At 35.2% G+C, this 15,498-nt stretch overlaps 2 protein-coding genes across 3 annotated transcripts in view; both read left to right on the forward strand.

Annotated features, from left to right (window-relative positions):
* LOC136847844 (homeobox protein abdominal-B-like) overlaps positions 1-15,498 on the forward strand; it is a 601,387-nt gene that overhangs the window by 270,646 nt on the left and 315,243 nt on the right. The window lies entirely within an intron of this gene.
* The window catches only part of LOC136847603 (uncharacterized), a 46,611-nt gene that overhangs the window by 26,680 nt on the left and 4,433 nt on the right, over positions 1-15,498 (forward strand). The window contains exon 2 of the mRNA XM_067119320.1: positions 14,361-14,529. Coding sequence (XP_066975421.1) covers positions 14,361-14,529 — 169 coding nt within the window. The remainder of the gene's footprint in view (positions 1-14,360; positions 14,530-15,498) is intronic.

Consider the following 15,498-nt stretch of genomic DNA (forward strand, 5'->3'; position numbering starts at 1 on the left):
CCGCAGGGTTTTATGTCTTTAGTTCATTACAAAGTATTTTCCCGCTGTACTTTTCGTCTGTTCTTTGTATTGTTACTTAGTATTTTTCCCCCAGTGTTTAAGCCGTCTGTCTTAAAAAGAACGCCTTTTTTTTAAGAAAGTGTTCTTCAATTTTGCATAGAAATAGATAGGTTATTATTCTTCTGTATTCTATTTTGTGCAGTGAAATGGTGCATTTACTCATTTTTTTGTCCACGGTTGTTGTTCTGGAGAAGAAATGATACGATTGTTCACTCTCCAGTAATTTATTTGTACAGCTGCGATTTAATTGTGTACCTTGTCATTTCTTTATGTCTTCTTCCTGTAAAGAGAGAGTCTGTAAACATTAGTATTCCTAAACATTCTCGGCGCTTGGTACTCGACACCATGAATATGAAACAATCTGCCACAGGTCTCGATAATAAAATTGGGTAGAATATGAGTTTATTGTACGTTTGATTAAATATTGCTTTTGATTATCACTAAGCTGAAATACGTAAACATAAAAGATAACTTAAGCGTTTGTTTAGGTTTCAGTGAATGTTTAAGAACGCAGAAACAAGTTTTCATTATCTTTAATACCATTAGGGCAGGTTTGTCAGAAAGTTTTAAGATTTGTATTGCGCTGAAATATTTTGACATGGCGTCTCCGGCCTAAGATATTCCATTTTTGATAAAGATATTCCATTTTTGATAAAGGATCAGTTCTTGCAAAGAATCTGGGAACAAAGATGCTAATTTAATTTGGGACTAGAAAATTCAAGTAAATAAGGAGAGAAATTAAATATCAGCCACCCACCTCTCACTAGTTGAGATTATTTTTCAGGTAAAAACAATCAAGAATAATTAAATTTTAAAGAAGAAATATTGTCTAATGTATATATATTATTTAGTGCAAAAGATGTAAATAGTATTTGTACATGGCACATATAGGAAATCGTAGATTATGCTAAATTATTCAAAAATTTGTTAAAAGATCCACAGTTGTATATACATACGTATATTTGTGATTACAAATATGCATATGTATATACTAATGTGGATTTTTTAATCGTAACAAGACAGTACGACATAGTGCGCTGTTTTTAATATATTCATAAATTTGCGATGTAGTCCTCGCTAATTGAATATTGGCATTATTACTATAATAAGTTCAGGGCGTATCTTTCAATAAGTGAATATCTTTCTCCGTTCGTTTTACGATCCTTCTTGGAAGACGGATATTGGAACAAAAAGAGGAAACCATAATATTAAAGGAATGTCACGTACAAAAACCTCTTTACTACTTTTGTTAATCTGAGCGAAGGCCTACTGTTCCCTTTGCAGTATAGGAACCGTTAACTCGTCCAGTTCCACTCCAAGCTTTGAGAATAACGTAGAATAAAGTTGTAGAAATGTATATGTGAATGCACATCCGCACTGCAATGCTTCGTGTGTACTAGAACTGATTTTACTCACCAACTCTTCAGAGGCGCTTTTCAATTACCGACCGAACAGCGCGGAAGCAAAATGCGCTTCCGGCATGTTTTCTTACCGTGCCAATTAGTGCTTAACTGCCCGTATTGAAAACAAAATGCAGGAGTTATTTAGCAGTAAACGGCGCATCTGTTCCACCTTTGTACTTATCTTCTACTAAACCTAAATGGCATCGTTTAAACTTTGGCATTTTCCCCCGTTAAGCGTTTAATGGCTCCGACGTCAGCACATAAAAATGAATTGGAAAAAAAAAAATACCCCCGGAATTTATACGCTGGAAAAATTTAATTCTTGACAGAATAATTAAGGGCGAGGAGAAGACGCCGCTCCGACTTCTCCTTTTGTTTACTTCGGAGGGGCTACGACTTCCCCGAGACAATTTTGAGAAATGAATGGACGCAAAAGGAAGCGCTTAACGATTGCCAGGGCATGGCGAGGAAGCCCCCGCACTTTAAGGAGGATAGCTTATGTGGCAGCGGAGAGGAGAGAGAGAGAGAGAGAGAGAGAGAGAGAGAGAGAAAAAGAGAGAAGAACAGAGAATAGCTTATGGGCCAGCGAAGAAGGGGGCAGAGAAAGAAGAAGAAGAAGAGAGAAGAAGAAGAAAAAGAGAGAGAGTAAGGAGAATAGAGTATGGGCCAGCGAAGGAAGGGGACAGATAGAGAGAGAGTATGAGGATAGGTTATGTGCAAACGAAGAAAGAGAGAGAGAGAGAGAGAGAGAGAGAGAGAGAGACGTGAAGAAGATGGAAGGACAGGGTAAAAGAAGATGGAGAAGATAGGAGGGAAAGGAAGTCGAGGAGGAGGAGGAGGAGGAGGAGGAACCGTACCTTTTGAGAGAGAGAGAGAGAGAGAGAGAGAGAGAGAGAGAGAGAGAGAGAGAGAGAGAGAGGGTCGCTTCCCTGAGCTTAATGACCGGAACGAGATACCAGGCGAGGCCTCGTGGAACTACAGGAGTGCCACTGGGAAGGAAGGACGGAAGGAAGGAAGGAAGGGAAAGGGGGGAAGGATAATAAAAGGGAGGAATGGGAGAATGACGTGTAGGACATACATGAGTAAATTTAACATAATACAAGAAAATGAACATAAGTAATAAGTGAAAGGCTCGTGCAAATTTGAAACAAAACATTTTTCATCACTTACATACTTGAAACATAGCATTCATACGATGCAGAGTATTAATAATGACTATATATATATATATATATATATATATATATATATATATATATATATATATATATATATATATATATATATATATAAATATAAAATATATATATATATATATATATATATATATATATATATATATATATATATAATATATATATATACATACATATATATATATATATATATATATATATATATATATATATATATATATATGTACATGTGTGTGTGTATGTATGTATGTATACAGCTGGACTGCGTGTCCGATCATTTTACGGATGCTTGACAATGAGGACTGTTTGTCCTAGAAAGCTTGTAACTTTTTTGAATAAATATCTCCGCCAGATACCATCCAGTTTCAATGAAGTCCTGTTAGTAATTGTATTAATGCACAGAACAGTTGTGTATATGATAAAGTTAATATGTATATATATATATATATATATATATATATATATATATATATATATATATATATATATATATATATATATATATATATATATATGTCTTGTGTGTGTTTATTTTCATTTCGTATATTAGACTTAAGAAGCGGATTCACTCTGTAAGGCTTATCAGCGTGATATATTATCTAGCAATTTTATATCATGCCGTCAAAACGAGCAGGAATGTCTACTCGAAGCAGCAGTGAATAATTGCACGTATAAAAACGTCAAAGAGCTATGAAGAAAATTAAATATCCCTCCTCTGGAGTTCGTAAAACCTCATTTTGCTCCTGAAAGGTGCAGCGTAAATTGTTTACCTTTTGCACTCGGAAGCCTAGAGTATGGAGCGTGGCTAGCTCAAAATGGAAAGATTTACAAGGTCGTAATTTTTTTCATAGGAGCCGTAATATGATCGTATATGACAGGGCAGAATTCTTCTTTATGCGAATGCACCTCGACCGCAATAATGTTTTTTTTTCTTAATGCGGATGAATGCTGGCTTGCAATAAACAGATTTTAAAACTCTCCTAAAATGTTTTAAAAGCCATACATGGCTGTACAGTTCTACATACATCGGTTGGTTATTGCAAGTGGTAATACGTGGTTTGTTTTGTTTTCTTTGGCGATTTTATTTTATTTGCGCTCTTATATATCTCTGTTTTATCAGCATTTTTATTGTGTTCATGCTTTCATATACCTCTTTATGTATATTTAAGGATAGTCTTTGTTCTTAAGAAGTGGACAAAGATTAGATAAATAAGATAAAGTGGAGAAATTTTAGTAAGAAGAATTTATTTGTGCTTTCATATATCTCTTTTTTGATATGTGAGCATAGTCTTTGATTTTAAAAAGTATGCAAAGCAGCAATGAATTAAATCAAGGGGAAAACATTAGGTAGGTAGGAGGAAGAGTAGGCAGATCCTAATGGCATCACAGCGAAGAGAAACAGGAGGAGGAGGAGGAGGAGGAAGAGGAGGAGGACTTCTGTTACCCCTCCATCCTCATAATCGCTTCTTTTTATGTATGCCGGTAGCCTGGCAATGACCGATATCATTCTAATCAAGCGTTAACCGCACCATAAAACTCCACCACCTCATCCACTGACTCTCTCTCTCTCTCTCTCTCTCTCTCTCTCTCTCTCTCTCTCTCTCTCTCTCTCTCTCTCTCTCTCTCTCTCTCTCTCTCTCTCTCTGTCATTCTTTTTAACCGCCCCCACGCCCCTCTTGTACAGTTCCCGGAGCCCCATCATCATCATCATCTTCTTCACTCATTCACACATCGTCCGATATACCCTGCTATAAGTTGAAGGTTCATTCCTCCTATACCGAGTTCCTCTCTCTCTCTCTCTCTCTCTCTCTCTCTCTCTCTCTCTCTCTCTCTCTGGTATTCAAGGAGAGTGGTATCCGTTTGTCCAAATTATATTCATGTTGGGTATGGTTTTCGGTATGAAACTGAATTGGTATTGCTCGTATTTTTACATAGACTCTGTGTTGAGTCACAGCGTTGTTAATCATGTTCTTCCAACTCCACAATAAGTATACTTTTACATTATATCCCATAATATTATTCTAAATTTTCTGCGGAATTTAATCTTGGATAATTGTTACAGTTTTGAAGACAAAGTTTCTATTTACATATACAATAAGACCATGATGAAAGAACAAATGTTCTATAAAGCCTCCTACATCACTGCAGCCAAAGCACCTCTCCCCCCCGCCAACCCCACCCTTCCCCAAACACAAGCAAAGTGACGTAAACTTTTTGTTTTTATGTAAAAAAAAATAACTTAATCCACTGCTTTCGTTTTTGCTGCCATTTTACCGCAAACTCTAGTGCACATGGGTATGTAAATTTCAGTTGGTTACATAATTTGATTATTTTTTTATGGGGTTTTGGTAAAAATTTAGCTATTATCTAAAACTTACCTTCATTTGATCTCCTACCCTGCAAGGCTAAGCTGAATGGATTTGCTGAGGGAGTTTTTTGAACCCCAGGAATTCGTTTGCAGGTTGAAGTCCTGATATGTTTCATAAATGGAAGTCCTCTTTGGCATAAGTCTTGTGCATTTCTACATTTGCTATAAATTTTCTGCGTCGATAAATAAGAAACAGCATCTTGGTAGGTACTTCAATTTGCGTTGATAAATAATACAAGTTTCAGCCTAGATACTTCGAAATCTTATTCAGAGTTAATGGTGGTAGTTACCATGGCAGCCTTAGTCGCTCGAAAATGTTTGGACCTGAGAAACAGTAATTCTGTTTCATATTAATCTGATATTCCATGTTAATGTCCGAAGGATGGAATGGTCTCAGGAATCAACCCATTTCCTAAGAGAAGGAAATGGGGCTGAGGAGCTAATGGGGGTATCCAGTGTACCAGCCATTATCAATAGTATGGGGAATATTTTATTCTTTTAATAGTCCAAATAAATGGGTTGAACTTTCGCTTGTGTAATTCTAATTATGCAGGACCTTCATTTTGAGGCAGATACGGGTTTGACATTTGGGAGTCAATTACTGGTGGTATCATTAGTGAAGAAAGGAAACTCATGAAAAGTTTATGGCATGCCTTTATTATTTTCAGCAGCCTTTTTCTTCATTTCTTCCCTTAACAAAAGGGCAGGCCTCATTACAATTCCTGTAACCCTGGGTCTTCAGCAGAGAATTTGGTAAAACAGGTGACAACCGACAACGGGACTTCCGATAAACTAGTAATGATTTTTTCCTCTCCCGTCTATTGCCAGTAAAATTGCATTTGAATTATATGACAATGGGGAAAAGAACAGTATTTGATCGTTCCTGGGAGGTTTAAGCATATTATTATCTTTGAAGTCAACAGAGATGTTTTCTGTTAAATATGTTCCTTTAGAATGGTAAAAAAAAAATTACTGATGGAAGCTGATTTACCAAAAAGAGAGCCTGAAATTCTTTGCTCTGTTAAGAGTAAGAAGTGTCTTAAGGCTCTGTAACAGGCTATTTGTTTTTAGCATCTTATGATGACCTGTCGCCGATAATGGTACCTAAATGGGTGCTCATGCCGTCACATATGTTGGATCATTTCTGTCATAAACAAGAATTTCTTAAAAAAAAAATTCTGGAACAGAGTACATTTTTACATATTGTTTCAAAACATCACGTCTTACCCTCAGTGTGGAAAATACTGATGAGGTCACGCAACGCTCTATAGAAACTGCTTCACATAAAATTTTATAAGCCAAAAGTACCAGTGTCAGATAACTATCACATATGTAATAACATTACTTAAAGCACAGAAATAACTGTCATATATATAATAGCATTACTTAAAAGCACTAAAATAACTGTCATACATATAATAACATTACTAAAAGTTCTAAAACAGAGGTCAGCAAATTTTACAGTACTCGATAATGATACGCTTACCTAGTACAGACTACTAACGAATAAGACAGAGGCTAAAACCTACGTAATTGCACGTAGAGGCAAAGAGTTAATAACAGCAGTCCTTAGGGCCTTGTTAACTTTAAAATGACCTGCTGACAGGTTACAGTTATAATTTATTTTTCTTACTGTAAGGGCAGGACTTGCATGCATTTAACAGTGTAATTTATGTAATAAGGTATGTATATATATACATATATATATATATATATATATATATATATATATATATATATATATATATATATATATATATATACTGTACTGTATATATATATATATATATATATATATACTGTATATATATATATATATATATATATATATATATATATATATATATATATATATATATATATATATATATATACTATGTGTGTGTGTGTGTGTGTGTGTGTGTGTGTGTGTGTGTGTGTGTGTGTGTGTGTGTGTGTGTAAAAAATTTAAGATGTAATGCATCAGAGGAAGTTATAATTTTCTGCAATTATGGCCAGAGCACGGTAGCCTATATGCCATAGGCCTAACTTGTATCTGAAAATAGGAATGTCTGCTATCATAAATTGTCACCTAGTGGCTCTCTCTCTCTCTCTCTCTCTCTCTCTCTCTCTCTCTCTCTCTCTCTCTCTCTCTCTCTCTCTCAAGCATCAATCCAGCATTCTATAACTTGCCATTCACTTTTGATCACTTTGGTCTCCAATATTCCAATTATTGTTATTACCCTAAATATCTTCGCATCAATAGTTTTCTCTGTATTTTTATTCCTAAAAAGGGTATCTAAATGCTGCGTGATTGATGTTCTCTTTCTCTTTTTTTTCCTATTTTTATTTATACGTTTATAACTACTGGTACATAGTTTCTGGTACCAGCGGCATCTGGTAGGAATGATGAATTCCTAAACTTGTGTCGATAATTATGAAAAATATTTGATTTCTATATTGTTACCTGCGTTCTTCCTTGTCCATAATATTTTTAGGTGATGTCTAAACCAAGTAATCGTAATCTTCTGCTTACTTTTTATACGTCAAGCAACAAACCTTCCGCCGTTGTTGCCTTACGGGGAAGAGTGGAATAATAGGTGGCGTTAGGTTAGCTCAGGCAAGGGAGCGTTGCTCTGCATCAAGATCTAACCTGATAGAGCAGTGGATCTCATCCTTGGGAGCGTCAGCAATTTCCAAGGGGGGTGCGAGCCTTAGGGAAAGATAAAAAATTCTCTAATTATATTCTTTATTCTCTTAACAAGAGTCGCTAAGAAACGTGTCAAGTATCTCAGTAATTCATTCCCAAAAGAATAAAAACACCCCTTTTCTTTCTCTTCTTCTTTTTTTCATTTTCCTTTAAATCAGGGAGGGATTTTTACTCAGATGCAAGGGGGGTGTGAAGGGAAGGACCAACTCTTAGAGGGGACGTGGTAATAAAAAGGTTAAGGACCACTGTGATAGAGGAAGATAAAACAACACGAGAATGAGTCATTATGAAAAACAAACCAGTAAAAGAAAATGTAAATAGAACAAGAACTACATTGACTAATGTCTCCAAGAGAAGAGAGTAGAGTCTTGAATTCCTCCCATGTTCTTTACACTATAAGGACCTCATTTGTTTGGAAAGTATGATTACAAATTATATATCCTGATCTAAGAAGAAAGATAAAGGAAAATTTTCAATAATTTCAATCATAAGATATTCTTTACCTTGTAAAGACCTCATTGAGATGGAAATAGATATTTCAAATTATATTTCTTGATCAACTAACTAAAACAAACAAAAATTACGCAAAGCCTCTTTACCCTGTAGAGACCTCATTAACCGGGAAACTGAGACTTAAAATTATATTTTCTGGTCAAAGAAGGCAAAAAAATACATAAACTCTGTAGTTTAATATTGCATTTAAATTTCAAAGTATATTTTCTGGTCATAGAAGGAAAACAAAAAAATGAATTACCTAGTCTCTGTAGTTTAATATTTCATTTAGATATCAAAGTATATTTTGTAGTCAAGGAAGAGAAATAAATAAAAATTACATAACTGTTAGTTTAATATTGCTTCTTCTTTTTCCTCGCAGGTAAGAGTTAATCGAACTGATTCTTCTTCTTCTTCGCCGGAATCTAAAGGTAAGCGATCGAGTCCTGTTAAGGTGTTGGAATCCGTTGGTTCTCCCACCATTAGCTGAAGTACCCTGCAGCCAGACATAAAACGGATGCTTCCAAATTGCGTTGTCATCAACGTGAGTATTTAAACATCAATAGCGTGTTAATACCTTCCTCTCTCTCTCTCTCTCTCTCTCTCTCTCTCTCTCTGTTCTCTCCATTTTTTTTGAATCTTCCTTTGATAAACACAAGACTCTTGCGTGTTTAATCTCTCTCTCTCTCTCTCTCTCTCTCTCTCTCTCTCTCTCTCTCTCTCTCTCTCTCTCTCTCTCTCTCTCTCTCTCTTTCAGTTTTGAATCTTCCTATGATAGAGACAAGACTCATGCGTGTTTAATCTCTCTCTCTCTCTCTCTCTCTCTCTCTCTCTCTCTCAGGTTCTGAATCTTTCTATGATAAACACAAGACTCTTGCATGTCTCTCTCAGGTTCTGAATCTTTCTATGATAAACACAAGACTCTTGCATGTTCTCTCTCTCTCTCTCTCTCTCTCTCTCCTCTTCCAGTTTTTAATCTTCATATGATAAACTCAAGACTCTTGCATGTTTAATCTCTCTCTCTCTCTTTAATCTCTCTCTCTCTCTCTCTCCCTCTTTTGAAAAGAGGACTGTGGCTCATCGTTTACTGCGTTGTTTTCATCTGCTCAATTAGAGTTAATGTCTGTGTTGGAAGTCAGTCAACAAAACCCGCCAGCAATCCATCAGGTAAACATTTGCATTTCATTAATATGTTTGCCATAAACGTTTTTTCATCCGAGTAGGTATTAGCAGTTCATTACTAAAGGCCATATTTTTAATTATGCTCAAGATCTCATCACAGCCAATCAGCCACGATGAGATGTTAAGATGGAATTGGTTGTGTTTCATTAAATCTGTCTTCATTTACTCTCGTTGGTGTGATTACTCTCTCTCTCTCTCTCTCTCTCTCTCTCTCTCTCTCTCTCTCTCTCTCTCTCTCTCTCTCTCTCTCTCTCTCTCTCTCACACAAAAGTAAACCCAGAATGAGGGAGTGAGGCGGTCCCCAGCAAGATGGGGCCAAAATCGGTTTGAGGGCTCTTATGACTGTACAGTACATTTATGCATGAGCTCTAAATTCCCTGGGTGGGGCTAAATATTTTTGTTGTAGATGATGTTTTATTACCTACAAGGCATCGTAAATATTTTTATTTTATTGTAATGTCTCTTGTCAATATATTTTTGACAACGAAAATTCTTGTAATGTTTTCACAAGAAAGCGAAGCAATTATTTATAACTGTCAGGCATCAGCTTCATTTTCAGAACATTCCTCTTGACTGGAACTTTTTGATTCGTTTGACTTCATTATTTTTCATTGTTAGGGTCCCCATACGGGGTAGTGCCGTCAGTGCACCTCACAGGGTGCACTGTAGGCATTACTAAAGGTTCTCTGCAGCGTCCCTTCGGCCTCAAGTTGCAACCCCTTTCATTCCTTTTACTGTACCTCCTTTCATGTTATCTTTCTTCCATCTTGCTATCCACCCTCTCCTAACAATTATTTCCTGTTACACCTGTCAAACCTACCTACTCTCAATTTCCTTTCCTGCGCTGAATGACCTCATAGGTCCCAAGCTTGGCCTTTGGCCTAAACTCTGTATTCTATTCCATTCCTATTGTTAGGGTGTCCAGTACATGAAAACGTCAATAGCAGGCATTGCCATTTCTATCGTCTACAGTTTAGAATAAATTGCATTGAGATCAGTGTAATTAATGGGATGTGGGTTTATTCGTAGAGAAAATACAGTTCTTGTTTGTTTCATCGTCAGTATTTTCAAGGTCATAGATATTTTTGTTGTTTGTTGGTGGAATACAAAGGCTTCATTCAATTTTGAAAATCTGTATATGCTAGAAGATTATTATAAATATTTAAGTGGATGTAAATGCATTAATGCATTGCTAATCACTCACAAAACTGCACTTTACAAATACGTAGGTAGAACACCACTGTACTACATGCACATTTTTGGTACATTAATTCATATGTATGCATATGTTCAAATTTGTGAGTGTGTGAGTTCGTATATTTATATATATATATATATATATATATATATATATATATATATATATATATATATATATATATATATATATATATATATATATCACATACATATGAGCGTTTGCATATTTAGATAAATAGACAGATAGGTAGCTGTCTAAATTGCTTTGTTTTGACGTTTGTACTTGAAGTTTTCCAAACAAATACATGATACTGTTTCAGAGAGAGAGAGAGAGAGAGAGAGAGAGAGAGAGAGAGAGAGAGAGAGAGAGAGAGAGAGAGATGGTTTAAATTAAAATGTCTACATATTCTATATGTATATATATATATATATATATATATATATATATATATATATATATATATATATATATATATATATATAGGGAGAGAGAGAGAGAGAGAGAGAAGTTTTTTGTAAATTAAAATGTCTGAATATTTGATATTTTTTTTTATAAACATCGGAAAGAATAACGAAAACAAGTCCATTTGCAGATACCAATTTAACTACCCTCATCAGCTCAAGATACAGATGAAGTGGTTATACGTTTAAGAATCCGCGCCCATTATCAACGTTGGTGACCAAGACGCCCAATTCTAGATTGCTGTACAATAAAGGAAGAAATGAATCGTAGTTAGAACGCTGGAAAGGATGATAAAATTAGAAGTTTTCTAGGCGAGATTAAACAGGGCAGAGCGTCTAGACACTGGCATTATATCTTTCGTACGTTTGTATTTTTGTTAGATTATACTGAGACGTGAATTAATGTGTGCGAAAGCCCAGAAGACGTCGGATTTATTGTTCCTTCTCCTTTTGGCAATGAAGGATATGCCATGATATAGTAAATAATAATATAGTAAATATAATGATCATCTGAGTGTGGGAAATGGTATTAGAGCCGTCATAATTGTATTATTATTATTATTATTATTATTATTATTATTATTATTATTATTATTATTATTATTATTATTTTGTATAAGGTCCACAATAATATATCAGTACAATGTGAGTCTTTATAAAAATGTATAGAAAGCTTCTCGAACCCTATCCTGTTCAGTTGAATGTGAGACTTTTATAAATGGGAAAAAAAGCTTTGAACCTATCCTGGGTTTCATCTTCAGTTGACTGAAGATGAACCCAGGATAGGGTTCAAGCTTTTTACACATTTTCATAAAGACTCACATTCTATTGTTATATCACTGTGGACCTTATACAAAATTACTCCCGCTCTCGGCATTGAGAGTTCTATACATTATTATTATTATTATTGTTATTATTATTATTATTATTATTATTATTATTATTATTATTATTATTATTATTATTATTCAAAGAACAACTGATTCATATATTATTATTATTATTATTATTATTATTATTATTATTATTATTATTATTATTATTATTATTATTATTATTATTATTCAGAAGATAAACTCGATTCATATGGAACAAGCCTACTGGGGCCATTGACTTGAAATTCAAGCTTCCAAAGAATATGGTACAGTATATTCATTTGAAATGAATTACAGAAGATAATAGGAAAAACAGGGAAAAACAAGGCTAGTTATGCATTGCATCATCGATAGAATTTTTGAGGTTCCAATTGCCAGAGATCCTCAGGCATTCTGTTCCGCAGTCCAGCGACGTGAGGAATAAAAGACCTCCGGAACTGAGAAGCAAAGAGATGTAAGAATTTCACCTGAAAATCCTTGCTAACTTACCATGTAACTAGTCATTTCTGAAAGTGGAAAAGTGCTTCGGGACCAAACACAAAGATATCCTTTTGAAACAGGTTCCCTGATAGACTTGAACATCAGTTCGTATTTTAAAATACATAGACGAATGACTTCGTTAGGGAGGAACAGCTTAAGAAGCAGCCGTTCTTGCCCATAGAAGTACTCCAGAACCGGAGTATATTATTATTCGTATGGAATACTTTTCCTTGCTCGGTAAATTATGCAGGTATGTCGTCGCCATGACGTCAGACAACGGGTTTGCAACCGTGATGTAACCGCTCAAAAGAGCCATAATGGCGGTTGGGGAGAGAGAGAGAGAGAGAGAGAGAGAGAGAGAGAGAGAGAGAGAGAGAGAGAGAGAGAGAGAGAGAGAGAGCGCTAATGCAAAGAAAAGCCAAACAGTGTTGGAGCTCTGATATACGTATAATCTTGTATACTGACATGTACTTACTTGTGAACAGCGTATATAGGTACCTTGGCATATTCATGAAGAATATATTACTTAGTTTATTAAGTCATATATTTTACATAAGAAAGAATATAGATAACACAGGCGCTAAAGGCATCAACTTTGTAAAAACAAGGGTCTACAGACTAAAAACGTATACCTTTGGAACCTAAGACGGTCTTCATAAATATATTACTTACTAAATTACCTTTTGGTACCGTCAAGATGCTAACTGAATTGTTTGGACTATCTTAGAATTCTGAATCATTAATTTCAGAAGGTTTTTTCATTCACAGAAATAAGGATAATAAGTTCTAAGTTTTAATCTTTTACAAATGCATTTATGACTCTACCCTCATGTTAAGAAGGAAATGGATCAAGTCAGTAAAAGAGAAGGCGACATTCTCTCTCTCTCTCTCTCTCTCTCTCTCTCTCTCTCTCTCTCTCTCTCTCTCTCTCTGAGTTATAAATATAATGATGACATTTGTGAATAGTTTCACGCATGCCGTGACATCGCATTTTCTGTTTTTGTGTGTGTGTGTTTTTTTCCCTCTCCATTAAAATCCCACAGATTTGCTTCACTGAATTATCTAACTTACCCGCGAATGGCTTCCATGAACTATCCATAAATAAGTTCCGTGTTTTTTTATATATTCACGGGACGATTTTTTTTTATTCACCTGACAAATACTTGAATTCAGTCTGATTGACAAGTTTCATTATACCCAGAGTGAGCATTGCAAGGAATTGTTTTTTGCTTTAGTTTTAAAAACTAATAGTTCCCAGAATCAATTAATCATAATGGAGAGAGAGAGAGAGAGAGAGAGAGAGAGAGAGAGAGAGAGAGAGAGAGAGAGAGAGAGCGAGTCGGGTCATGTTGTGCGGGGGTGGGTGGAGTTTCTAAAGCTAAACCACAAATTTACATGGCATTATTTTTTATTTGAACGTTATTTCGACTGAACTAACTTGGCTATAGATATAAAAAAATAGAAAAAATAATTTAGCAACCCAGAAAATATAGAGAATATCAAGTTGTATGTGGTTGATTACAGTTTAAAATCCAATCGTATTGTCTTGTCAGCAGCCGTAATTTGCCGATCGTATCGCAATCCAAAATTCTTTACTCTGAAAAAAAAAAAAAAAAAAATTAAATCGATACCATTTCTCACTCTGCATCATCAATTGGTCGTCATTAACGTGGACACGGGGCATCTGGGCAACAGAGGCTCTCTTGTTTACACCCCCCCCCCCGGCCCCCGCTCTCTTGTACAGCAGCGTATGGAGACCCCGACCATAAACGACACGTGAAATGTGGGTAACTTCACCTAAACCATTTGTGTTCATAAGAAGCAAAGAGGTGATTGAGTTACAATCACTTAATGTTCTCTTAAAAAGCTGTAAAATCTCGACTTAAGTACGCATAAACTTTAAGACCGAACAATGAGCTACTCATAAGACCCTGCTAATCTATTTCTGAACAGACCTTTCGCCGCCGACGCCGACCGACAGTCGCTCTCCTCCAGCGCCGCACCTGAGACTTCTTCTCTCTTCTCCTCCTCTTCTCTCGTTTTCGTGCTGGACTCCGGATCCGACGCTCGAATAAATAAAAAGCCGTTCAGCCGCCTCAGTCACAGCCCAAATTCGAAAGCCGTAATGGAAAAATGCTGAGAGATTTTACGGGAAAAAACGAATTTTCAAAACTCGCGATCAACTCCGTTCTTGGCCGTGATTAGGATTTGCTCAGTCTTTTAAGGCCTTCGGGTTAAGCACGCAGGCGCACATAAACTTGATGTCTTATTTGCTCTTTAACAGTATACCTGAGGAGGTTCAAAGGGGACGAGAAGGGAAAGGGAGGGGAGGGGGTTAGTGTGGGAGATGCCTGCATTCTACAACAGAGAATGTCGGGCTAATTGATTGTGAGAACGCTGAGGGCTTTCTCAAGGCATGATCTGGCTTGTCAGCAAAGAAAGAATGATTTATGGTGAATACATGCTTTTTCGTTAATCATCTCTGGTAAGTTTTCATTATTTTCTTTTAAGAAAGACTCCAAACATCTTTATTTTAGGCATGATAGATTTGATTTAGGTTTCCTGATCCCGTTCTTTGTAATCAATTAAAACTAAAAGAGTGGGACTCCTAAGAGCAGGAAAACAGAGAAGGATTAAATTTTTTTTAATCAGTATTTACATAATGGGTTAGAGAAAGAGAAATAAAGTTGCCTTAGGACTTGTGCAACATTCGTGAAGCACCTGTTTATACAAATATATGTATGTATGTATGTATGAATATATTGGGAATAAATTAATGAATAAATAAATAAATATATATACAAATGTATATGAATGTATATATATCATATATATATATATATATTTAAATATATATAGTATATATATATATATATATATATATATATATATATATATATATATATATATATATATATATATATATATATATGGAAAATTTGACATTTGTAACTGCTCAGATTTTTTTAAATCAGCCTAGGAATATAATAAAAGCATTCTTATTGTGCTGAATTTTATGATCTTAACTTGAGCCTCTAATCATGATGCAATGAAGTCAGTTCTGTGAAGTAATATGATAGTATTGACATAA

Source organism: Macrobrachium rosenbergii, chromosome 17 (assembly GCF_040412425.1).
Source record: "Macrobrachium rosenbergii isolate ZJJX-2024 chromosome 17, ASM4041242v1, whole genome shotgun sequence".
Classification (NCBI taxonomy): Eukaryota; Metazoa; Arthropoda; class Malacostraca; order Decapoda; family Palaemonidae; genus Macrobrachium; species Macrobrachium rosenbergii.